The sequence below is a fragment of the Heterocephalus glaber genome, unplaced genomic scaffold (assembly GCF_053883595.1).
Source record: "Heterocephalus glaber isolate CG9 unplaced genomic scaffold, H.glaber_assembly_v1.0 deba00001461, whole genome shotgun sequence".
In the NCBI taxonomy this organism is placed as follows: domain Eukaryota; kingdom Metazoa; phylum Chordata; class Mammalia; order Rodentia; family Bathyergidae; genus Heterocephalus; species Heterocephalus glaber.
The window spans coordinates 7,683,425-7,708,959 of NW_028258308.1; the positions used below are offsets into that span (position 1 = coordinate 7,683,425).

Genomic DNA, 25,535 nt, shown 5'->3' on the forward strand with positions numbered 1-25,535 from the left:
TTGGCAGTGCGTTTGATTGACACATTGGCAGGCTGTCTTCAGTGTATGCTACAGCAACAGCAAATTTTCCCATTTATTCATAGATATCAAGATAAATGTGCTCGTTGCCTTTACTGTACATATGAAAGAAGTAAATCTTTTTAATAGAAAACAAACCTATATGACTTGGGAGCATTAGATTATGGAAAAAGAAAAGTGAAGTATTTGGTTAAACTTGGCTATTCCAATTATTATACCTATTTTTTGCTAGAATTTCACCTTTGGTTGCAAAAGGATATCAGATTTCACTTGTACCATTCTGGCTGTTGTGATTGGAGTGTGTTAGGTAGCTGAACTGAGGCATTTGTGATTGACTGGCTTCTCTCAGCTAACTGGTAAAATTACTTCCTATTGCTCAATAGCTACTGTGTTTCCTCCATTTAAAGTGTCAACGATTTTCTTGAAATTGTTTATAAATTATTCTAGAAGGAATGTAAATATTGTGAACATTGCTTTAAGATTGGAATATTGCTTTCTAAAAGGTGGTGGTTTGGAAGAGTAAGAAATGAAAATAGAAAGAAATGGAAAATTAAAATTAACTGTATCATATATTTAATGTTCTAATATAAGTAGAATCTCTTTCCTACATGATAAGACAGAGATTAAATTAGAAAAGCAAAAATTATTCTGTATAAAAGCAATGTCTTGATGGGTTACTCCTAATTCCTTCAGTTCCAATTTCTTTGGATTCTTGGTGACCTTCTTCATGTGTCCTAAGAGCAGACTATTAGTTACACCTGTGGGTAAGTTGTTTCTGTGGGTAAATGTGAAGTGCTTCTATTCCATTTTCTGATTAACACCTGTTATACTATGGGAGGAAAAATAAATGAAACTCTGGTCTGTGTGTAGTTAGCATGTCCTGGGAAACATAGTTCCCTTGTCATGATTTAATATTTGGCTGTTCACGGAACCAACTGTTTGGTATGTTTTTGTTTAGAGTAGAATAGCAATGAAGCCATAGTCATGGGCTTGATCTTGAATAATTTGGTTTTATTCCATAGGCACAGCAATCTTTTTGGTCATAAAAGATAAGAATATTCTTTAACAGTGGTTTGAACAGCACAAAATTCACAGCAGTATGTTAGAACAGTCAGCTTGACATAGGACAAAAAACAACTTTACTCTTTGCTTTTGAGAGAGACTGATTTAATTCCTTGTGTAAAATTGTTTAAAATGCTTTCCCCCTTATTTTACACACTGTCAAGAGAAATTATAACCCACCTAACACATTAGAAGAGGAGAAAAAAAAAAAAACCTTGACAAGGCAAATCCATTATGTAAAGTGTCAGAATTGGCTATTTCTTTGATGTTAAGTGGTTGCCAAAGACTGACTTTGTAACATGATTAAAAAACAGAATAGAGATATATTAAATTGTATATTAACTGAACATTTTAAAGGGCATTAAAATTAATTGCTTAATTAATTAATCACTAAAATCAAATTTTTTGATTCCTAGAAAGTAGAAATCATCATCAGTCTTTTGGAAATGGTTTAGCATTGTGACTATAAATGTTTAGGATTGGTAGCCACATAGACCAAATCCTAGTTCAGTCAGTCACTTACTGTTATTGGAATGATATTAAGTATTTTTAATCTTTAGCTTCTTCAGCTATAAAGTGTGAGAATAAAATTACAAGACCTATCTCACTGATTTCACTGGACAGTTGTGAGAAACGGAGTATATAACATACTTAATAGTGTCTGGTTATTTTATTTGTTTAAATAAAATTTTGTATTGCTGCCCCCCCCATTTCACCTAAAAAACTTGATCGATTAAGATATATGGAGGCCAGGAAACATCACATTTTCTACTGAATAGGTGTTATTATTTTGTATATCGGAGGGTGAATAAAGAAAATAGAAATGACAGAATTTAGAAGATACATAATAGAAACTTGCTGTACAAAAGGAACAGAAGACTGTTAAGACTTCTCAAATTGCTTTTAATCTGGTTGGGGAAGAAAAACTAACGTATAGGAGGAGTTAGAGAATTAGAAAAGCATTGAATAGAAACTCACAAAAGGAAAAACATCACTGGAACTAGAGCAGATGGTGGGGACTGAGCTATGTAAATGGAATTGGAACTGAACCTGGAAAGAAAGGAGTAAACAAGACAGGGTTGTAAGCTAAGGCTGGTAACATGAGCCAAGCCCTGGGGGGAGGCTGAAAATAATTTTTTAAAAAAATGCTGCCTTCACTGGGGCATGACTAATAAGTGAAGGGACGGCTTGAGTCAGTGTGTAGAATAAATGGGGGAGGCTGATAGAGTAATTCAGAAAACAGGGTTTGAGGGCTCCTGCCGGTATCTATTGCCTTTTCTATTAGAGCAGAGGGTTGGCCTCCTCATCAGCTTATTTCCATACTACTTTGGCTTCACGTTCTCGGGAACTTTGTACTCACAATTACTCCTTTTTCATGTGTGCTTTAATGTCTCTCCCTTGCTTTAACTTTCAAAAATGCTCAAGTCTTCACCATTAAAAACAAAATAGGGCCGGGGATTTAGCTCAGCCGTTCCGCCGCCTGCCCCATAAGCACAAGGACCGGAGTTTGATCCCCGGTACCCCCCCCCCCCCCAAAAGCCAAGATCCCTCACTCCACATTTTCTCCAACTACCTGTCCATCTCTCCTCTGCCCTTAACAGGTAGACTTTTCACACATACTGTTCACTCTTTTTTGAATTAACTTTATTGGTACATTTGAGGTATACATTAAGGGCACAGTCACCATTGGGAATTTGTACCTCTTTACTCTTGATTGAACCATTTCCTGGCCTACCTCCCAGCTCACTATCCCCTCCCCTCGGCCTCTTGACTCCATGGTAACCACCAAAAGAACTCTAACTAAATTTGTCATTCAAATTTATATTACCAAATGCAATCCTTGCCTTACTTGGTTTCTAAGCAGCATTTGACTATATTGACCATTCCCTGTGTCCTGAAAGTACCATTTTGGTTTTTGGTTTTCTTCAGTATTGCACCAATCAATCCTCTATCTCCATGGTAGATCTTTTAAAAGATTCCTCGAGGTGGGGCCCAAGATCTTCTCCTTTTCTCAATTTGTAATCTCTCCATCATATGTTACCAGTCCAGACCTCTTCCCTGTGCTATAAATCTGTTTCCATTCCCTCATGAATGTCTCGTAAGCCTTTCACTGTGCATATCTAAAAAGGAACTTTTCTTCATTGTCAGTCTTTTTTAGTGTCTCCCTTCACAGGAATAGGCATCTATTTGTGCAAGGTAGAAAATCTTAACGTCATCCTTGATATGCCCTTCTCCTACACTACCCATATCATCATGAAGCTTGGCATTTTGCTTCTGAGTGAACCTGTGAATCTGTCTATTTTACTTTCTCTATCGCTAAGATACTCATCCTGGTACTACAGCCTGTCTTCATCCACTCTGGCATCTTTACAGTTTGTTCTCTTCAGCCAGAGGGATCTTTTCAAAATGCTCTTACCCCTTCTGTGGTACATTAAAACTTGACACGCTTTGCACTGCTCTTGGAATAAGACCAAACTTGTTTCTGTAGACACCAGAACCATCCTGGTCTCTCTTCTACCTATCTTCAGCTTCATTTGGTGCTAAGGCCCCTGATTCTTTCTACTGTAGCCACTTAGTCCTTCTTACCTACCACAGGCCTCCCTGCTACAGGGACTCTGCTCAACATGTTCTCTACCAGGGGTACTCTTCCCTCCTGTCCCTAGTAACTTATCTTCATTTTTCAACTCTCCGCTCACTGATGCATTCCTTCTCAAGTAAGCCTTTCCTAAATTCCTAGATTAGTCCAGCCCTCCTTACAGGCTCTTAAAGCACCATGTCCATATAATTACTGAGTAACACTCATGATAAACTACAGCATACTGCGTAGACATTCCTACTTGAGATCAGGCCTGTTAAGGGTTGAAAAGTAAAATGTCAAAAAATTTGTTGTATTAATCCTTGATCTACATTCAGATATTTTTCTGTTTCATGTAATTATAATACTTTGTCACACCATCCTTAAAAGGATTTCTAGTGATGACATGGTAGTAAAATGTTTGTGTTAAAATGATTTATCTGCCCTGAAAACTGAGGCATTTTCTTACTTGGGGTGATTTTTTTTTTTCAGATTTGCAAGAGATTATCTTATAGCAATCAAAATATGTGTTGTAAAGTCCCACACTGCAATACTTTTTTATGAGCTGTTATGAAAGCCAGGCTTCAGGGCAAAAGCAGGAAACACTAGAGGAAAAGCTGTTTTATGCATTTCCAGCTGCAAAACGTAGTAACACTTTGTGTGGGAGTGTTGTATGCATTCTTGAATTTCTCCCCTGGAGGGATGATAGGACGTTGGTCTTTTGGCTTTCAGGAGGGTATTAAACATTCTCTTCCAACGCAAATGCCACATTTGACTTCATTCTGCTCTCACTCAGTAGTGTATTCGTTAATCTCAGAAGACTTATCGACGATTCTGTTGGTGACATAATTTCCTAAAAGGTTTTCAGGAAGATTGAAAATCATTATGTGGTTTCACTGGATTTGCCAGATGTGAAAGAGGATTAAGAATTGAACTGTCTGCTTAGTTTTGGTGGACACTAAATTATAAAATGCATTGTTATGTTGGAAACAAGATCACAGGACAGGACTAAATGAGCACCTCCCTGGATTAAAAAAAAAAAGTTAACAGTATGGCCCTCAGGGATTGAAGTTGGGAATACTCTTGAGATATTTTAAAGCTGATGTGGAAAAGAGAGTAAAGAAAGCTCTTTTAGGTAAGAAAACTTGATTCTGCTTAGTTTTGGTGGACACTAAATTATAAAATGCATTGTTATGTTGGAAACAAGATCACAGGACAGGACTAAATGAGCACCTCCCTGGATTAAAAAAAAAAAGTTAACAGTATGGCCCTCAGGGATTGATGTTGGGAATACTCTTGAGATATTTTAAAGCTGATGTGGAAAAGAGAGTAAAGAAAGCTCTTTTAGGTAAGAAAACTTGATTGGCATAAACTAAAATGGAGTTCCAAAATATTATGTAAGTGGAGCAGATGTGACCTCATTTTCAATCAATTCAGCTTTTAAATAGTTTCTCCTTTTTCTACCTGATGAAATGCTGTGATTGTTCTTTTGAAGGTTCTATTCAGCAGGGTTAATTTCTTACTTTGTAGCCTTTCAAGCCATTTGGTTTTCAAATGTATATTTCCTCTCTCCATGTGCATACATAATGTATAATCATACATAAATTATTCATGTGTTTTAAAATCTTCACAGATTTTATTTTACAATCTTTATCTCATTTCTTTGCTTTCTTTCCTTTTTTCTTAATTCTTTCCTACTACTTTTTTTAGACAGCATTTTGTAGGAATCATTTGGTAAGATTTAGTCTAAGGTGTTGACAGTTTTATTAAACTATGTTATGTATCTTATTGAATGTTATCTATAAAATGAAAATTCTGCTTAGCTTTCTTTTTAAAATTCAGGAATTGCTTAGTTGTCAAAATTGGAAAGTTAAAAATCTATCCATTTAGACTTTATGATTTCTAAGGAGTATAATAATCTGTCTTTTACTACTTGAGGGAATAAGGTTTTTAAATGCCAATGGTATGACCTATATTAATAACCCTGTCTTAACAATATGTATCTTGGCATTGAAATTATAGCATGAACTTTGACAAATATAACTTTATATCACCTTTGAAATGTACTACTAAATAATTTATCGATCACCTGTTTAGTACTTATGTTTGACTCTTAAAATTCAGTTCAAAATAGCTGAAGAGTTAATATTAAATATTCACAATAAGAAAGATTATTAGGACTGGTCATTTAGCTCAGTGGTTCTGCCGTCTGCCCTGCAAGTGCAAGGACCAGAGTTTGATCCCCAGTACCAAAAAAAAAAAAAGATTATTAAAATTTGTGTGTTCATAATTTAGCTCATGTGCTACAGCATGAATTTTCATAAAGCCTCTGAAAGATAAAAATTATTTGGATTTCAGAAATATTGTAAATTTTCACGTGTTTCATATACTTCTTGATTAGCAGTCTATGATAATAACTTTGATCTGGGTCAATTAAACAGTCTTATGAATAAGGTTTATTTGTAAAAGAAAAATCAATTATCATTTGTTATTTTCTTACTGTAAAGATTAACCTGTATTTTGGTCCTTTAATTGCCTGTTTCTTCTATTAATTTATTATTCTTTGAGTATCACCTGATATTTTTCTGATCTGGTTTAGAATCTCTATTGTATTACTTACTGTTTAAAAGCACCAAATTTAGCAGAAACCATTAGGAAGATAAATTGACCTAAGGAACTAAGACTAACATCAGCAGATTTACTTTGTCATGTTTAAATAAAGTACTCATTTCCCAGGAAGCACAAAATTTCACTTGGAGAAATGATTTATCCACATCCGAAGGAGAAACTTAAAAAAGGATTATTCAGATTTTAAATATGTAGGGAAGTAATGTTTTCCGTTACCTCATTTGCATTTCTGAAATATTAGCTTAAACCAAGCCAAGTATAAACTCTTAAGTCACTTTATATTCCAGCAAGGTAATAACAGATGATCCTCAGCTAGAGGTTCTCCACTTAGTGCATGAACAAACAAGCCCTGAGTACCTACTGTCTTACTAGGTGCTTGAACACAGATAAATAATACACTGTACACTGTCCTCAAGACAGCCTGCAGTCTGGCTAGGGAGAAACATGTAAACATACTAAGGCAAGGTAGGAAGAGGATGTCAGAAATATTCACAGGGCTGTGGGAAGAGGAGAGAGGTTTCTGGTAGCTAATTCCTGAGTTTAAATTGCTGGTTTGAACTGAATGGGAATTTCACATTTACAGAATAGAACATTGGAGATAGCCTGGCAAGTGTGAGGCCCTGAGTTCGATTTCCAGTACAAAAAAAAAAGAACATTAGAGATAATGGAGTTAATATAAAGATGAATTTTTTGTGAAATCTCCCTTTTTTGATATAATTTCATTTATATATTAAAAATGGAATGTTTTGTTACTAAGAAATCTGCAATTTACCTTGATACCTTTAAAATATACAGTGTATTGACTTGGTTTTGAAAGAGTAAATTTTAATCAATTTGATCACCTCCTTTAGTTTGGATGAACTAAATTTTATCCATAATTATACCGTATATTTCTAAATAACTATAAAGGATTTATTATTATCTGTGCTTAGTAATATCAGTTCCTAAAACCACTTTTAAACTATACGTAACAACCAGAATAATCTAATGTTTCAAAAGATCAAACCTAAAAAATTGTAATCTTTAAAATAATGTTTAAAATAATTTTTAAAAATTGGAATATTTAAAAGATTTCCCAAAATCTTTTGTTGTTGTTGTTGTTGTTGTTGTTGTTTGAGACAGGGTCTTGCTATGTATTTCGGGCTGGTCTTGAACTCTCTGTGTACCTTGGGCTGGCCTCGAACTCCTCGCAGCAATCCACCTGCCTCAGCCTTCCAAGTGCTACGATTTACAGGCATGCACCACCACGCCTGGCCCCAAATCTTATTTTTAATATAACCTCTTGCCTCTGAAACACTTTGAGCAAATGTATATACTCTAAGGAAATTCATACTTGTAAAATAAAGGAGATCATTCTTGCCAATTGAAGAATTATTTGCCTAAAGCATGCAAAAAATTTGTATTCACTAATAAGTTCCATGAGGGAGATTAAATGTCAAAAATGTACTAAGATATCTACTTCAAGTAGAGATGACCATGGGAATTGGATACTGGCTAGTTTAAAACTGGGAATACAACCAGTGCATAATTATTATCCAAAGACACAATATATGAATCTGAAATGTCAATAATTTTTACAGACTAAAGTGGTGGGAAGAAACTTGTTTGATTTCTTGGATATTTTTAAATGCTTAGACAAGATCAAAGTTTTCCAGTTCCTGTCATTTACCAGTGTTTGAAGCAGACTTGTGTGAATCAGAAATGCCTAATATAATTGTACATAACTTTGTTTTCTCCTTAAAAAGGGGAATTCATTTTCTAGGCAAAGGAGTCTGGAAAAGTTTTTTTACCAGACATCAGAAAATGTGTAGTTTTAGATAACCTTTATGAGTTTATCATTAATAACTAAAATAGTTGATTATTTTCTAATAAGTATATAGTATTTTAAAATATATTAGTTTTTCCATTTAGTCAAGTGAGTAACAAAATTAAATCATTCTAGTGATAAGAAGAAATTGTTTTAAAACTGGAGGAAAGATCCAAAGACTTAAAGTTTGTCATCTGTAGATACTGTGTAGTTGACCATGATTATTCACAACATCTTCAGAAAATTATTGTGTCAATGCAAATGGATACCTCTTTTAAGAATAGCAGTGGTATGCATGCAAATTCAAGGATGGTTTGACTGGTTATTCAACAATAAGATTTCTCTTATGGGAGGCTCTTATATAATAACAAATAAAATGAAAGCTTGCTTTTCTTGAGATGACTAAATGGTCAAAACTGTGATATAGCCAACTTTTTAGGAAGACATATTAATTTCTTTATTTATATAGCACAGCATAGTTTTTTTTTTTTAAGAGTAGAAAAAATTTATTGAGAGAAAGAAAGCTTCTGTCTGAGAGACACAAATGGAGGTCCAGAAAGTGGGTTGCCCGCCCACCCCACTTTTCAAAGATGTTTTATACACCAAAGCCATGTGGTAAGGTGGGTACAAAGTGGGACAAAACTAGAAGACCCAATGGAAATTTATAAGGTGGGCATGAGGTGGGACAAAACCATGACCAACCAATAAGATTACAAGTACAGCCACCCAGGTAATATTGATTAAATGAGGATCAAATGGGAAGGCAAGTCACATACAAGGAATTTCCCATTTAGAATATCAATCACTGCTGTCTGTCTCTAGGGGAAGTGATATTTCTTTTCCTTTTTATAATGCTAACCAGTGAATGTGTCTCAATTGTTCTCCATGTTGGTTCCTTGCTATGTTGGCTCCTGGAGGCCTGGTCCCCTCTAATTGTACCCAAGATATCTCATTAACTTACCTATGTGCAATATTCCCCCCTCTAAAGAAGTACCCCTAACTGCTGTGAGCGGGCAAAGGGCAAAGGGCAAAGACCATCCTGGCTGCTTCCAGCTGAAGAAGGTCGTAGTTGTGATGAGCAGTTAGAGTTACTCTACAGAGTCTATCTAAAAGGCCCTCAATAGGTGCCAGACATTGTCATCTTGGTAACCATATAGCTTTGAGTCTGGAGGAGACAAAGCCAAAGGAACAGTTAATACATGGGCCAAATTATAAGGTCAGCAGGATTGCTTTGTATATAGCCAACCAGGGTCTCCACCAGGAGGAACTAGTAATAGCCTCCCACACAGAGAGGATAAGGAGAAGGTCCAGGGGACTTCAGAATCCAACATAGAAGTCATATTGTATAGTTTAGCATTTATGAGTTGTTTACAAGGTCGATCTGGTGAATCCCAGTAAAAGAAATGTAACGTATTTGTCATTGGTTCCATTTGTATGACTGCTTGGAGTTTGCCAGCCTCTAGGCAAGAATAAACAAAACTTAAGAAATTAGAGCATAATCTAAGCATGAGCACATAGAATGAAAGGGCAGGTTGGGGAGAAAGTCACACTTAGAAAGTGAAATAGTGATTGTACCCTGCTGACTCTTAGATTCTTCTGTTGATAAGAGGTTATCTATAAGCCTGATACTTTGTCATAAGTCTCTCTAGTTTCAGCTGTAAGAAGATAAGAGACAATTTGAAGAATAAATTTCATGAAGAAATGTAAAACTCTAGCAAAGCTCATATAGATTTTACCATAGTTTTTTTCTAATGTTCCATAATCATGGTCACCTACTGGTAGAGCTGGAAACTGCCAGAAGGGGTCAGTGACTGGAGCCCCTTTTTATATCTAGCTTTATTACTATGGCATTATTTTATACCTCTCTTGGTTATTCTTTTCTGCTGGGTGTTTCAGACCAAGTTAAAGTGAGACCTGTCAATCAGTATGAACCTCTTGCTATCTATCTAGGTCAGTTAAGTCTCCTCAGGCATTACTTTGGAACCATGCATAGAGCCTCTCAGCTCCTGTGTCAGTGTCAGCCATGAGGATGGGTCACAGCCTTGCTTGACCATGTTGCTTTCAGTGAAAACATGGGAGATTTTTTTCCCTCTTGGTGACCCTTCTTTGGCACATGGTACATTTATCCTCTGGTGTCCAGCAATCTCCTTGCTCAGGAGATCGAGTGACTTGCCAAAGATATAGGATCCTGTAGAAAATGTTCCCTCATGTCCTGGATTCTTTGTTGACCTTGAGGGGCCAGCGCCAAAATATTGACTGTTATTACTCAGTTACCTTTCTCGTTTTGGTCTGCAAACTTTAGTGGTTGAGCACCCAAAAGAGAAGATCAGTGAGATAAGTATTTCAGTAGGAGCAGTGAGCTTAACTATTACAATAGTTAAGACATCAAGTACTTTTAAAAGATAAAGCACAGTTAGAGGGCTGTTATTTTTTACCAACCATGGTTGTTTTAGTAGTTGAGTCCCTGTAGAATGTTAACAGACAACAGTTATATATTATAGAGAAACTTAAGATCAAGAGCCACACATAGTATTTTGGCATGACAATCATGATGACACTCTCTTTGTAACACTTGCATGTCTACCTTAGTATGGAATAGTCTTTCAGTCAGACACCTTCATCTGATCACGAGACATTAAATGACATAAAGAAAACTCTTATTTGTTATCCTTTAGTAGAATGCCATCTAAAGAGAACATACATATTGGCCTATAAATGTACCTTAGGAGTTCATAATGTCTAGCCTCTGATTTTAGTGTGACATTGTTTCAAATGTTTGGTGACTGAGCATACCTAAGTGTGGTGACACATATAACATTCATCACATAAGTTTTTAAGATAACTATTATTTGACTGGTTTTCTCATGCTGGCTTGACATGTACCTCTTATCACAAGTAGCTGGAGTATAAGAGAAAGGCAGATACCTGAGTCAAAAAACATCGTCACCATAAACAATATCTTAGAAGACCTGTACACCCAGAAGGCATGAATGATATTTAGTATACCATGAAATAACAATGAATATCAGTTACATGAAATCCCTTGTCATTTAATTTTGTTTTGTACCAAGAACATTTTAAATAAAACCTTATTGTTTTTTCACAGAAAACTTAGCCCATGACTAATGTATACCTATCACAGTGATATGTTTAGTGATGTATTTCCCACAAGGCTATGGAAATTATTGGGGCCTCCTTTGTGAACAAAGGCTGGAATAAATTTTTTCCAAGCAGCTGCTCCTTTATTTACCAAGGGGAGTCCTGTTGCATAGCTTTCCTAAGCCCAAGAGTCTTTATTATTATCTTAACAAATTTTTAGATGACCTGTGAGAGCCAGATCATAGCAATTAACACATTATTTTGACCAATGAAAGATTCCCAAGTTATACATATACAACAATATGTACTGTATTTGCAAAAGCAGTTGACACTATTTGGATCATCTGGCAACCTGGGGGAACCATGTCTCTAATTGCATTTATCTATAAGCCAACTTGAGTTACAGGCAAACGTCTTAAAATATCCAAAATGCCAAAAGAAAAAAGCTCGAACATAACAGCTATACATGTTGCAACAAATTGAACAGACAGACAGACACACACATAAGATAACTTGTTTGTAAACCAGAGTGCACTCAGATGTATTTGGCCAAGTTGAATTATAATAACTTAGAGTTTTTAGGTTTACAACTATAAATAAGACTAGTCAGAACTCTGTAGATCAATTAACAGAGATCTCTTGTAATAAGAATGAAAAGAAATAAAAGTCTAATACACCTGTGAAAATAAAGGCCATTTTAAGATGGGCCCTAAGCTGACAGTTTATCTGACTGGAATACCCAGCTACACAGGCTTCACATGATAACCATAGTTGTTCCATAGCCACATGTAATTGTTCCCTCTAAAGGGACAGACTATTAAAGGTAATTTTAACTATCTCCACTGGGAGTCTACTCAGGCCAGGTTGGCATGTAGAAGAGACTAGGTGACACTCTTTGGAGCTAAGTGTGAATTTCAAACAGTGAGGGAAGAAGGCCTGCCAAGGCTCCAATCTGCTGTGCTGCAGATGTCTACCTATGACAGTTTTTCCCATTTTGAAAAGAAAGGAAAAGAAGGCATCCCTGTCTGTCTCTCTTGTTCTGTGCCCAATCTAAGGTGGCCCTTAGACTTTATCTCATCCAGTGCCAGTGGCGGCTGACTAGAGGTGCAAGGAAGTGGCCAGAGCCAGGTTAGCTGTTCTTACCATTTTCTAATTTGGTCTGAGGGCTGAAAGACAGATAAATCTGAACTAAACCTTTTACATTTATCTTTTGAGAGTTTCAGGATTAAACCTAGACCAGTTTTCTATATGGCTCAGTGATAAATGAAGGTCAGCTTTACTCTGGAAGGATTCCAGGGAGAGGAAACTCACCATTCTGGAAGCTTTGTCTTGAAACCCAGCAGCCACAGAAAAGGGAAGTACTTTGAATCAAACTGCATTATTTCTCAGGAGCAGGGCAGTGGAGAAGGGAGAGAAGAGCATCTTTAAGTATGGCAGAAGATTCCGGCACCTGCCTCACAAGTACAAGGTCCCGAGTTTGATCCCCTGTACCAAAAAAACAAAAAAGTATGGCAGAAGAACTAAATCTTAACGATCTCAGGCGTAGAAGGACAATTAAGATCAGCAGCTTTTCCAGAGTGGATCTGTGATCCTTAGCAAAACATGTCTCCAGAGTCAAAAGCTATGGTTGACTCCCACTGCATTGCCAAGCAGAAAAATCAAACCAATAAGCAAAGAACCCAAATGGCTGCCTTTTGCCTCTTGAAAGAGAATGAAAGTGATCTAACTATATTGTTTAGGGCTTAGCCTTTTAATGAATTACTCTGAATCTATAATATCTAATTTATGACTTAAATACCCTACAGGCTGTTGAGCAGCTCCCTGATGTAGAAATACTCCCAAAGCCATCTCTCACCTTTTATTAACATACAAACTGAAGCAGTGTCCTGTGGCAGGCACTTAGAAGTCCTTGTTTGATCTTCTGGAATGAGGTCTGGGAACCAGGTTCCTAGGTTAAAATATGGGTATCTGTCTTTTGGGTTTCTCTATAAGCTGATAGAGGGGTCACACAATCTCACTATATCCTGCTACCTTAAGGTGACAAAAGCCTATAATTTCTAGGAATCTCCTTAGCTCTTTTAGAGACTTGGGCTATGGAAAGGAAAGAATTGGTTTAATTCTTTCTTCCCCCAGTCTTTGGGTTCCCTTAGATATAATAAGGCTTAAATATTTCACCTCAAGGCTGCAAAGCTGTGCCTTAGATCTGGAAATATTATAACCCCTGTCTGTTAGAAAATTCAGCAGAGCAGATGTCTTGGCTAGAAAGCTCTTCTGAGGGGGCACATAGCAGCATACCACCTACATATTGCAAGACTGTGACTTGGGAAAAACTATAGTATTTCCTTTTATCAAATCAGGATGTAGGGATGTCCTATTTTTCCTGATAAATAGTTGACAATTTAAAATAATTGAGGGACTTAGTTTTCATGTTTCTTAGACCTTCAAGAATACATGCCTGAAAATGTCTTCTATTTAGTCTCCTATCTGATTGGCAGGTCAGTGAGGGTCTTATATAGGTACTACTTGTGTTCTAGTAGTTGTTCCCCTGGCTGCCTCTCTTTTTGAGCTTCCAAAATTAAAATATCTGTCTCTATATGTAGTAGCAGCTTGTAATACTACTTATCTCCCATTAGAAATCAATGTTTGATTTAAGAGCAACATTACATCTTTTTAATCTAGTCCATAGGTCTGAGTAAGTCCTCTAAAGACCTCAATGTACATATCAGGGTCATCTGAAAACTTTCTTAGGTCTCATTTAATCTGTCTTAGATCACTGAGAGAAAAAGACACCTGAACACAGGTAGTCCCATGTTTTCCATTTACTTCCTGCAAGAGATGTTGTCTTTGAGGGACATGAACAACTTAGCTAAGGATGGATATAGCCTCATAGAGATGAATTATGGCTGGCTTAGAGATTCCACCTTCAGCACCTGGTGGCCAGGTCTTAAAGTTGTCTTGAAAACTTTATTCTCAGGTTCTAAAGCGCAAGGAGTAGCCTTAGGCTTAGAGGTTCTGAATGTCTTAAGGGTTAGGTGTCTCTCATTTTTCTATGTCCCACATTTACATTTGAACACAAATGTAAAGAAAATCTCAACATAAGATGATTTCGACCATTTTCTCTCTTTTACAGTATAATTCTTATTGTGAGATAACATCATAGTACTTTCCCATGTGTACTTGGCTTCAGGAGATGGGCACACCCCGGGTGTAGAGAAATACTAAATTGCTCCTTAATATATTCCAAAGAAGTAAGAGGTTCAGATATGGAGTTCCTAATCTGAAACAAGAGAAACAAATATGGTGTCCCATAGGTCTCTGCTTGATTCCTGTGCCACCTAGGGCATCCCCAGGGCGTCCCCCAAGGTTTATACCACTCCAGGGTAGGTAGCTACTGTTTGGAGAGAGAACCAGAAAATAAAACTGGGCTGGACTATCTACTCTTTACCAGCATGTGATATTATTTTCCTCAGGCAACCCATATTCTTAACTCCAGTAGGTACTCTTAAAGCGCAAGTTACAATTGACTTCAGCCATAACATTCATGTTTAGAGAAGGAAGTATCGCTAGCAAACCAAGAGATTTAAACCACTGCTATTTAGTTCCTTGAAAGAGAGAGAGGAAAATAAGTCAACAGTCAAATTAGGGCACTTTTCCTGCAAAAGAGATCACCTCCAGAAATGGTAAGTCAGAGATTCTGCCCTAGGTCAGAGAAAGCTCTGAGAAATTTCTGTTGTCTGTCCAGTCATTTAGGCAACTTCTATTAGCAGCAATACAAGGCTACTCCTTTAAGATCCATTTTAAATTCAGTAAGTATTTGAAACTCCTAGGTCCTTCTAGCAGCCACAATCTACACAGTAAAGGCACTCTTATCGACTTCCTATGCATGTAGGAATGAAGAGAAAGGCTGGCTAAGATAGTCCCATATTATAGTTAATGAGTAAAAACACAAATGCAAGTTACAGATTGCCATTTTCCCTAGACAAAACAGTTGTTGTGAGTTGCCTTCCTCTGACTTTCTGGAAGGAGGAGTGGTCTGACTACCAGGGATTTTCAAATGAACTCCCAACAAGTTGGAGAAAAGTTTTAAGTGGAGTTTTTAACTCACTAGCAGAGAGGAAAAAGCCCAAATAAAGCTCAAGCTGGTTAAACATCTCCAAAAATTACCATACAGCATTTTATAAGTCCACAGTCAACGTCCCAAAGTCCATAACCTATTAGAAGAGGCATTTTTCTCCCCTACACAAATAAATGAAGACCATGCCTAGGTGGGAGAAAAGGTTCAGGTATTTTTACTCAATCAAAGATTTGTTTTGTACATTTGTCTAGAGGTCTTACTAGTGGTAGAGAAAGCAGTCCAAACCTGTAGCTCAAATCTTAATGGAGGCTTAAGAAAGGACTCTGATGGCATCATTTCAGATCACTCTGAGGCAGAGGATATCTGATGATCACTGACAGAGTTCCCCTTTCACTTCACTGAGGAGTCCACATAGGGACAAGATGTGGAGATTTTCTGCTGATTACCCAGACAGGCTGTCGGGAGCTAGTTTCTTCTGAGGGACCTTTGGGTATCTGCCAGAGGGTAGCCCTGGCCTTGACCCCTCAGTTGTCACCTCAGTTTCCACACAATCAGAGATCTGTCTCCAAAAGGAACCCAACTAGCTATCTGGTCAACATTCCACCCACCATTGGTGTCAATGGGCATGGGGATTCACCAGAGGGCAACTGGAGAAACCTGTCCTCTGCTTTGAGAGTGGCAGCTGCCCTAAAAGCAATTACTAGCTGGCAAAGTAACCACTGTTTGGCATTCTATAGAGGCCAGATAAAAGCCTGAACTGTCTTTATCTGAGCCAATTTTATAAGAGACCCATTTTACAACATTTTTAAGCAACTAAGTCCAAATGCAACACATACAAAACAAGAATAAAATGTAATTTTAACAAAAGACAATGCATAAGAAAAACAAGAAATTTGCAAACATTTAAAACACACAACTTAAAATTAAGACACTTTTGAAACAAAAGCCAAAAGAAAGGCCAGAATTTATGAAACAGAAACCAGAATCTATGAAACAAATAGCTAGAGCCTATGAAACAGAAAGTTACCTTCTATGAAGCAGAAAGACCAAAGTTAGAACCTATGGAACAAAAGCAAACTCTTACCTCTGACCAGTAATTTCGGTGGAAGACCTCCAAAATGATACAGGGGTAGAGATGTAACTCCCAAACCTAGTAGATATCCGAAACGGGAGTTCGTGTTCTCTAAAATCGAAGAATGAATTCTAGGAACAATGGAGGTTAAGAGTAGGAAAATTTATTGAGAGAAAGAAAGCTTCTGCCTAAGAGACACAGAATGGGGACTGGAAAGTGGGTTGCCCCAGATCTCTTATTATATATCGTGTTTTATAGTTTGCTTATGTGGCTAAAGAGGAGTGGCATGTAATTAGTCCAAAATGCCCTGGTAGAAACCTGGTAAAATCTTTCCTGTGGGTTGTTAAACCAGCAGCATTAGCTCACTTGTAACTATGGTTACTATGGTGTATCAGAAATCTTGAGAGAAAAAGTAAAAAGAGTAATGATTAGTTATTATATAGTAGGCAGCTCCCTGTAGTAAAAGTCTTAATGTCTCAGTCCTGAGGATTTGGTCCCAAATGGCTTAACTGAGTAGTATTCAACCTGGTTATTCGGTCAGAGTCTAATGTATAGTGATAGAGTTGCTAACCTGGATTTCTTTGTGTGGACTAGTCACTCTGATGTCACCTGTTCTCTTTTGTCTACTTTGTTAACACTTGGTTTATATATCTTGACCTGGGAGTTAATCCTCCCGAGTCTGTTTCTTTCAGCAGATAATTTTTCTTATCAGAGGAATGTCATACTTATAAATCCACATCCAGAGTTTAATGGAATTTTTATATTTACATAAGTTTACCTGCCTAAGAACACACTTTTTACATTTTTCAATTCTGCTCTAGTTACTAACAGAGGCATTGCTGCTGGAAAGAAGCTAAAGATCTCCTCGTACTTTAAGAGTCTTAAAAATATATTTTTGGAAATTGTATCCTTACCTGTAAGGGATAATACTGTAGATATTCATGGACTGGTAAGGTCTCTGTTTAATCTCAGGTTTATCCATTGTAAGCCCTGATTAAGTACAAATTTCTTGGCCCCTGCGCTCCCAGCATGCCCAGCAGGGCCACTGGGGCTGTCAGCTTTCACTCAGTGCTCTAAAAGGAGCAAGACTTGAAGGTTTTCAGTCAGCACAAAATGTTACATGGAGTAGTTTAGAATCCAGAGATAGCTAAGTGGAGAGAAGAAAGGGTACTGAGGCCTGAGCACCCCACATTCCCACCCACATCCCACTACAGTTGGTGAGAGCCTGAGGAGTGCTTCCCTAGTGCACACCTTATTTCCCCTGGACTTCTGGTGTCTGCTTTATTTTAACAACTTCCCTTTCTGCTTTTCTTTCTTCATCTCCTAGGTACAGCCAGAAAAAGGATAGGCTATGAATTTTCTTACTAAAAGTGTCTTTGATCAGAAAGGTTTTAAATCATAGAATGAAATTTATCTTGTTGTACCTTTAAATTCTGTGACACATGAAGAATGATAACCAAGTAGTTGTAGCCATTCCCAAGTTGTAATTTCTCAAGAGATCATGTGACTAGGTAAGCTCATCATTATGAATGTAGTTTTCTAGGGTCCCCGGACTCCAAATCCCAATATGCCTGTATCACTACCATTTGCACTAAAGATAGTTTTTCCTTTTCTTTTTTTCTTTTTTGGTACCGGGGATCGAACTCATGACCTTGCACTTGTGAGGCAGGCACAGTGCCACTGAGCTAAATCCCCGCCCCTAAAGATAATTTTTCTAAATTCTTCTGGATTCATATAATTTCTGCCAAAGCATGAACATCTTGGAAAAATAGTGCACATAAGTAGGATTTGGAAGTATGGGGTAGAGAGTACTCTGTAAGTGGTAAGGCGGATAGTTACTAGCCTGACCTTATTTCTGATATTTTCTATTACCATCTGATGATATGTGATTATGTTTTCAGTGTATTTCTTCTTTTATGAACATAATGATCTTGGAAAGTTCCCTACTGATTCTCTTTTCCATTTCTAGTCAACAGTGATTCACTGATTTCGGCTGTACAGTAAATCAGCTGCTGCTTATGAAAGTATCATAGTGCCAGTGAGTCACAAAGGCATTTACTAATTCTCATGTACTCTCAGGAAGAAGGAGTTTGAAGTTTTCCTTCTCAGGGAAATTAAGTATTATACTTTTTAGCCATTCTTTGAATCATATAATACTAAGATTTGACATGATTATTCTTAACTGACTTGGAGTTAGGCAGACAGTTCTAGTATTTGATTCTGCTTTCCGATTTAATGGCATACAGGCTTAGAGAAGTAAGAAAATTCAGTTTTTCTGGCGCTGTTATATGTCATTGTTTCAAGTAAAATACCATGCAGAGAATACTTATGTTCCTGGTGAATTCTTAGGTATTCCCAATAAATATCTGATATAAGTCCCTCTCTCCCATTTCATATTCTCTGTTCTCTTTTCTTCTCATAGTCTTTTACCTCCAAGCAGAGATGTTAGACTCATTCATATATTTAGTAAATATTTACTGAGGAATTACCTGCCAGGATAAGCATTGGGATTGCAGTGGTGCCTATGGTCTAGTGCAGGGGATGAAGGCCAAATCCACCTGTCTTTGTATATAAAGTTTTATTGAAAGCAGCCATATTTGTTCATTTATATATTGTCTATGGCTGTTTTCCAACTACAGTGGCAAATAAATAATTTTAGCAGAGAACTTGAGGTCTGCAAAGCCAAAAATGTTTAATACTTACCCCTTTTCAAATTAGTTGACCCCTGCCCTCTTGATTCACATGGGGACATTACAGAAATTCCAGCTGGAGCCTGGAAAGCCTGATGCATCCTGTAAGGAACAAACTCTCCTGAAGACAGTGGGCCATTGTTGGAATGTTATAACCAGGGAAAGTTAACATGCTTATATTTTAATTTTGGACAATCCCTACAGATGTAGAAAAATGAAGAAAAAGTATATATATTAGGATAAGAAGCACTAAGGTATAGTGATTAAGGGGAGGGATGCTTGAGCCACCTATCTGGATTCAAATTTTGGCTCTATTATATAGACATTCTGACCTCAGGTAACTTCTCTGTCAGATTTTCTCAGGTAATTTCTCTGTCAGATTTTCTATCTGTATAATAATCACAGAACCTAACTTATGGGATGAAATAAGTTAATATATGTGAAGCATTTGGGACATAGGGTTTACAGTCATCACTATTATGACTATTGTAGTAATCCTGTTTAGAGGTAAGAGTAGCCCAAATTCAAGCAGTGGCAGTGACAGTAATGGAAGTGGTCAAATTCAGGCACTGGCCAGGAGACAGAACTGATAGAAATTCATGATGAATTGAATGTCAGTGGGGTAGGCAGAACAAGAAGTTGAAGATGAATATAGGATTTGGACTTGATCAGTTGGGTGGATGATGGTTCCTGTCTCTGAAGTAGGGAAGACAGTAAATAAAATAGATGATGTAGGGTGAATGAATGATAGGTTCAGTTTCAAGTATGCTACATTTAGGTGCCAGAGAGATGTAAATAGAAATGTTCAGGAAGCCGTTGACTTGACTGTGAGGTCCAGGGATCAGAAATGTGGTATGGATTGTTAAATGGATGTGAGCAACCAGTCACTGGGCTTTGAAGAAAATGCAGTAACCTAGAATGGGATGGAATAACAAATAGAATTCTCATAGAACCTGAGAACATCAACAGCTTAAGGTTGGACAAAGAATCATTAAGTCAGAAGAAAGACGCAATTTTAGTGGAGGATATGCATGTACTTTGTGTTCAATAAAACTTCTCTTATTGAAGTAAGTGAATTTGAGAAGTATTTAAATTTGCAATTTTTATATTAGCATAGGCCAACATAAAGGATAGCATGTATGGGTAGCTGATTTCATGTATTATTCTAGTATAGTTTTTCCCTGGTGGAACATTGGATAATTTAGTGGACGTTGATGTCTGATGCCCTGTTCAAACTACTGGTATGTATTCAGCGACAGTTCTTTGCCCCTCATTTTTTACCTCCCTGTTTACCAGTTCACTGGAGCCCGTAAAGTAAAAACCCATAGTTGGAGGAAATGTCTTTTCTTCTTTGTGTGCTATGCGTAGTTCAATATCAACAACTTGGGTCCAGTATCTTGATCTCTCTATTTTAATTCACTTACAACACTACCATAAGTAAGTCTGAGTTGGGGAAGAGCCAGGAGATAAATTGGAGAAACAGACACTTTCTGTCTTCAGACTCTCTGCAGTTTCGATGCTGAGCATATAGTTTTTTGAGGATTAGTTATTTCCTAAAAAAATCCTTAGTCCCTCGTGAATGTAAGATTTCTGGCAAGATAACTTTCTACTCTGACCTTAGCAGGGCTCACAGGTTAGGTTCATAATAAGCCCTTGCTTACTCAGGTGTGCAACAATAAGAAGCCTGATCCAGAAGCCTCACCTTCACGCATGTGGCTGAAGAAAGCCATCATGATTATACTGTTAGGCTGTGTTGTATCTTACAGTGTTATAGCATATGGGGGAAATTGCATAGAAATTTGAAATGTCCCCCAAAAAGACTGGGTATGTTATCTGACTCAACTTCCCAGGTTCTTGCACATTTTCATTATCTTTGGGCTATTTTATAATCCTGTAAATTATAGAAAACTGTTAGTAATGCAAAAGGAAATTGTATTTGATAAAATGATTTTATTATTACCCTACGAGTATTGACCAGTTCAACATCTGTTTGTAAATTAGTATTATGTTTGTTTGTCTGTAACTTGGATTTGTCTTTGAACCATTTGTACCATCTTATCAGTTTCCTTTTTAATAATTAATTTAAAAATCTAGTGCATGCATTTCATGGCCTTTGGATCTTTTGAATTTTGTGTTATATGCTTATATCTTTGGAATAAATATATAATTTTTCAGAATCCCTTTTTGAATTCTCTAAAATCAGTCCTTAGCCATTTCACACTCACTAAATTCTCTTCTGAAATAACTTTCAATAGAAACTTTTGTCTCTAAATAAACTGCCAGTATAACATTGTACTTAAAGCTTTAGTTCTGTGTTCTTGAAAAGTTTTTAAATTTTACTTTCCTAGGTAGTTACACCATGGTAGAAAAATGATGCTCAGATGGTGCTGACTCTATTAGTAACCTCTTAAGGAATCATATAATCTTAGTGTGGAGTGAGGAGCAGACTTGTTTTCCTATTTTTCAGTTCTTCTCCGCTTTCCTAACCTCTTCTCCAGCTGTAGATACTCCATAACTTCCATGTCTAATTATAGCTGGCAGCTCTCCCTTTAAGCTAGTAGTTCTCAGGCTTAGATGCCTACGATGACCTAGAGTACTTTTAAAAAATTCAAATGCCCAGACCAATTAAATCAGTGTCTGAGAAAAACACACAGAGACATCAATATGTTTAAAGATCCACTAAAGTGATACTAATATAGAAAAACATTGCTTTATGAAAAGAGTGGTACCGGTTTAGCAAAAAAATAAATGTCCTATATATCAAAAACAAAAGCGTTCAGGATTTTTGATGGAATATTCTCCAGAAGTAATGAAGAGGCTCCAGATTTAAAGAAGGCTGGGTACCCTTTACTGAATATCCATATATGAAGAATCTGGTTTTACCCATGCTGCCCTGGGATGGGGCAAACTAGGTATTAGATGTCATTTAAAAACCCAAGCTGACTGGTTACAGTTATTAGAGTTTGGCACAGTACTGAATTCAGCTAAATTCTCACCAAATGAAAACCCTGTGAATTGGGCCTGTTGAGTGCATATTCCCACCTTGTCCCTCTTCCACTTGGGGCACAAAACCCCTGAATGATGGTGATACCCATCCAATGTCACTGCCACTGTATGGCAGCATTGCTGACAAAAGGTTCTATTTGTCATACACCAGATGACTGTGTACAACATGAACTATTAAGTGTTTTGATCAAATATCCTAGAAGCTCATTGCTCTAACCCTTGATGATGTATATTATTGATCTTTGATAGAGAGTTACATTTATAAAGATAAGTTAAAAATGTATCCATTCAAGTATTTTGGAATAGTAAGATGAAGAACTCTAGAATACATCTTCTAATGAGAACTTCTGACTGATGACCTGCTTGTATTTCACGTTTTAAACTGTTTCATTTTTGCCTCAGCTTTTTAGAAAACATAAATATTTATATCATAAACTCTACTGTGGTGGTTTGCCTTTATGTACTTACTGTATATCCCCCTCCCTTTTGTATAGGAAGACAGAGATGTCAATAACCCCATACCTAACCGAGGAGGCAATGGACTAGCTCCTGGGGATGACAGATTCAAACCTGTGGTGCCATGGCCTCATGTGGAAGGAGTAGAAGTGGACTTAGAGTCTATTAGAAGAAAAAACAAGGCCAAAAATGAACAGGAGCACCATGCTGGAGGAGATTCCCAAAAAGACATAATGCAGAGGCAGTATCTCACATTTAAGCCACAGACATTCACCTACCGTGATCCTGTGCTACGCCCAGGGATCCTCGGTAACTTTGAACCTAAAGAACCTGAGCCTCAAGGAGTGGTTGGTGGCCCTGGAGAAGAAGCCAAGCCATTGATTTTGGGACCAGAATTCAAACATGCAGTTCAAGCCAGCATTAAAGAATTTGGATTTAACATGGTGGCAAGTGACATGATCTCACTGGACCGCAGCGTCAATGACTTACGTCAAGAAGAGTAAGCACACATCCTCTTCTTTCTAAAACTGGGGCAGCTAGTGTTTTAATAGATATTTAGATTTAATTGGATTGTTAAGAGTGGAGAAAATAATATGCCTTTATTTTGGTGAAATAGAAAGACCTTTGATCAGCAAATGGCCAGAAAAAGGAGGGCCCTCCATTTTTACCATCATATTGAAGGTACATTGTATAAAATTCTGGAGTTTTCTATATACATAGGTGCTACTCAAACAAAATGTGGTTCACAGACTGGCATTATAAGTCAATGAATTTTTTTTTTTTATGGTACCAGGGATGGAACTTGGGACCTTCTGCTTGCAAGGCAGGCGGCCCCAGTGAATTTTTTATTTCCAGGGCACAATGAGAAAATGAACTTCCACCAGGGTTAAAAAAAAACTACACTATTAAATACTTTATTAGTTTAAGTGACAGTTGTTTAAGAGAAAAACTTCTTGCTAGGTGTGGTGGTGGATGCCTGTAGTCCGAGCACTTGGGAGGCTGAGGTAGGAGGACCGTCAAGAGTTCAAGGCCAGCCTGGGCTACATGGTGAGTTCAGAGCCAGCCTGAACTACAAAGCAAGACCTTGCCTCAAAAAAACAAAACAAAAACAAGAGCAAAACTTCCTCAGTGTGTTGAATTTCATTCTGGAGCAAGCAAGTTCTTTATCTTGTTGTGGAACAATAGCAAGTACTGTAGTAAATAATGCTCTGGGTATTTCATACAATTAACTATACTTATATTTCCTTTAATTTTTTTTCCTTAGTAGTGAAACCAGAAATTGAAACACTTGAGTATGTTCAAAAAAACTGGTGGCTGGCACTTTCACATTCTTTTCATATGGTCTGATTTTAATGAAGGATTCACAAAATCTTAACCTTCCTAGACAGTGATTATTTTGTGAACTCAAAGCTTTTCTCTTTCAGTTTATTCAGTAACTGGTTCTACCTCTATAGGATCTAAATAGCTTTTTTTAATGTGGATGGGAATCTAATTCGCTACTATGAGAAAATTCTCAAAATGTATTCCCAGTAATGTATTGTTAGCATAATCTTTTTAAAAGCTTAGCACATTCCTCCTCCTGCCTCACAAGCACAAGGACCCGAGTTCAATTCCTGGTACCAAAAAAAAAAAAGCTTAATGCAGCAGGTGCACACACCCCCATACTCACCCATGCACACGCATGCATGCGCCAGCATTCTGTGTGACCACTAAGTAAAATTTCATGTCTGATACAGAACCACTCAATAGACTTTGGGCATTGTATGTTTATTGGTAGGAGTAAGAAGTGATGGCTGAAATATTCAGAGAGTAGGAGTGAAAGTGTAATATCATGATGGTGAGAGATGTAATGTCTTACACAGTGAAGAGTTAGCATCTCACAGGGCTATGAAGGAAGAATCCTGGAATAATTTATTCCTAGTAGAGACTTGCCTAGTCATAAAGTTGCCAGATTTAGCAAATAAAAACCCAGGTACCCAATTAAATTTGAACTTAAGATGGTAAAAAATTTAGTATAACTATGCCTCAAATATTGTGTGGGATACACTGCACTTACAAATTTTCTGTTTATGTGAAACCCAGACTTAATGAATGTTCTGTATTTTATCTGACAGCCCTTCTGGTCAGGAGGTGAGGTTATTACAGAATTAGAATTTATGTATTAAATATAACTTTCATGTGAGTACCCTTTAGGACTCAAACCAAAAGTGTATCCCCATTATGTTACATGTAACACAGCCATATACTCTGTCTGTACAGAGTACTCTGTATTCTGGTAGAGAGACACTTAAGAATTGATGGCTTGTCACTGTAATGAGAAGGAAAGAAAAGAGGAGGGAAAAAGGAGAGCGAGAATCTTACCATTTATTGACTACCTACTGTATTCTGGGACTTACTATAAGATACTGAATTCTCCCAGCAGAACTGTGAGAGAATCTTTACCTGTGTACACTAAGTTTGAATCTCAAAGTTGTGATTTCTTTCTATAGACCCGCAAAGTAGCAAAGCTGCAATTCACCCCTAGGTAGTTTGTGTGAAAAACCTTCTTTCTTTCCTCTACATCACATCTAAGGTGTGTCTCTTCCTAGACAGTGTACCTCAGAGCACGTGTTACAACAAGAGGAGCTTAGCAGTGTACACATGGAGATTTTAGCCTGTGAACTACTTATCAAAATATACATCATTTAAAATGATGTGATAAATACAGCTAACTTTGCATTATAAGAAATATACTATGAAAATCAAATGATGTACAACTCTTAGAGCTGCACAAAAGATTCCGAGACACCCCCGTCACTGTCATATCCAGTGTTATCAGCAAGGCATCTGGTTTCTGCCACCAAAATACAGCTCAGATCTTTTCTGAGGTCCATTCCCTTTGTCTCCCCTGCCATCCCCTCTTTCCATGTGACCACTGGAACCCTGCAAATGTCTCTTCTTTCCTGATCTTCCCATTTACTGCCCTTACCTCTTACTTCCTATTACATATTCATACAGAAAATAGAGTGGTCTTTCAGAAACCCTAATGGGGTCTATCTAAAACCATT

General features: G+C 37.2%; 1 protein-coding gene across 3 annotated transcripts in view; it reads left to right on the forward strand.

Annotated features, from left to right (window-relative positions):
* Galnt7 (polypeptide N-acetylgalactosaminyltransferase 7) overlaps window positions 1-25,535 on the forward strand; it is a 151,215-nt gene that overhangs the window by 68,083 nt on the left and 57,597 nt on the right. For all 3 annotated transcript variants that reach the window (XM_004852934.4, XM_004852933.4, XM_021264937.2), the window contains exon 2: window positions 22,527-22,987. In XM_004852934.4, coding sequence (XP_004852991.2) covers window positions 22,527-22,987 — 461 coding nt within the window. The remainder of the gene's footprint in view (window positions 1-22,526; window positions 22,988-25,535) is intronic.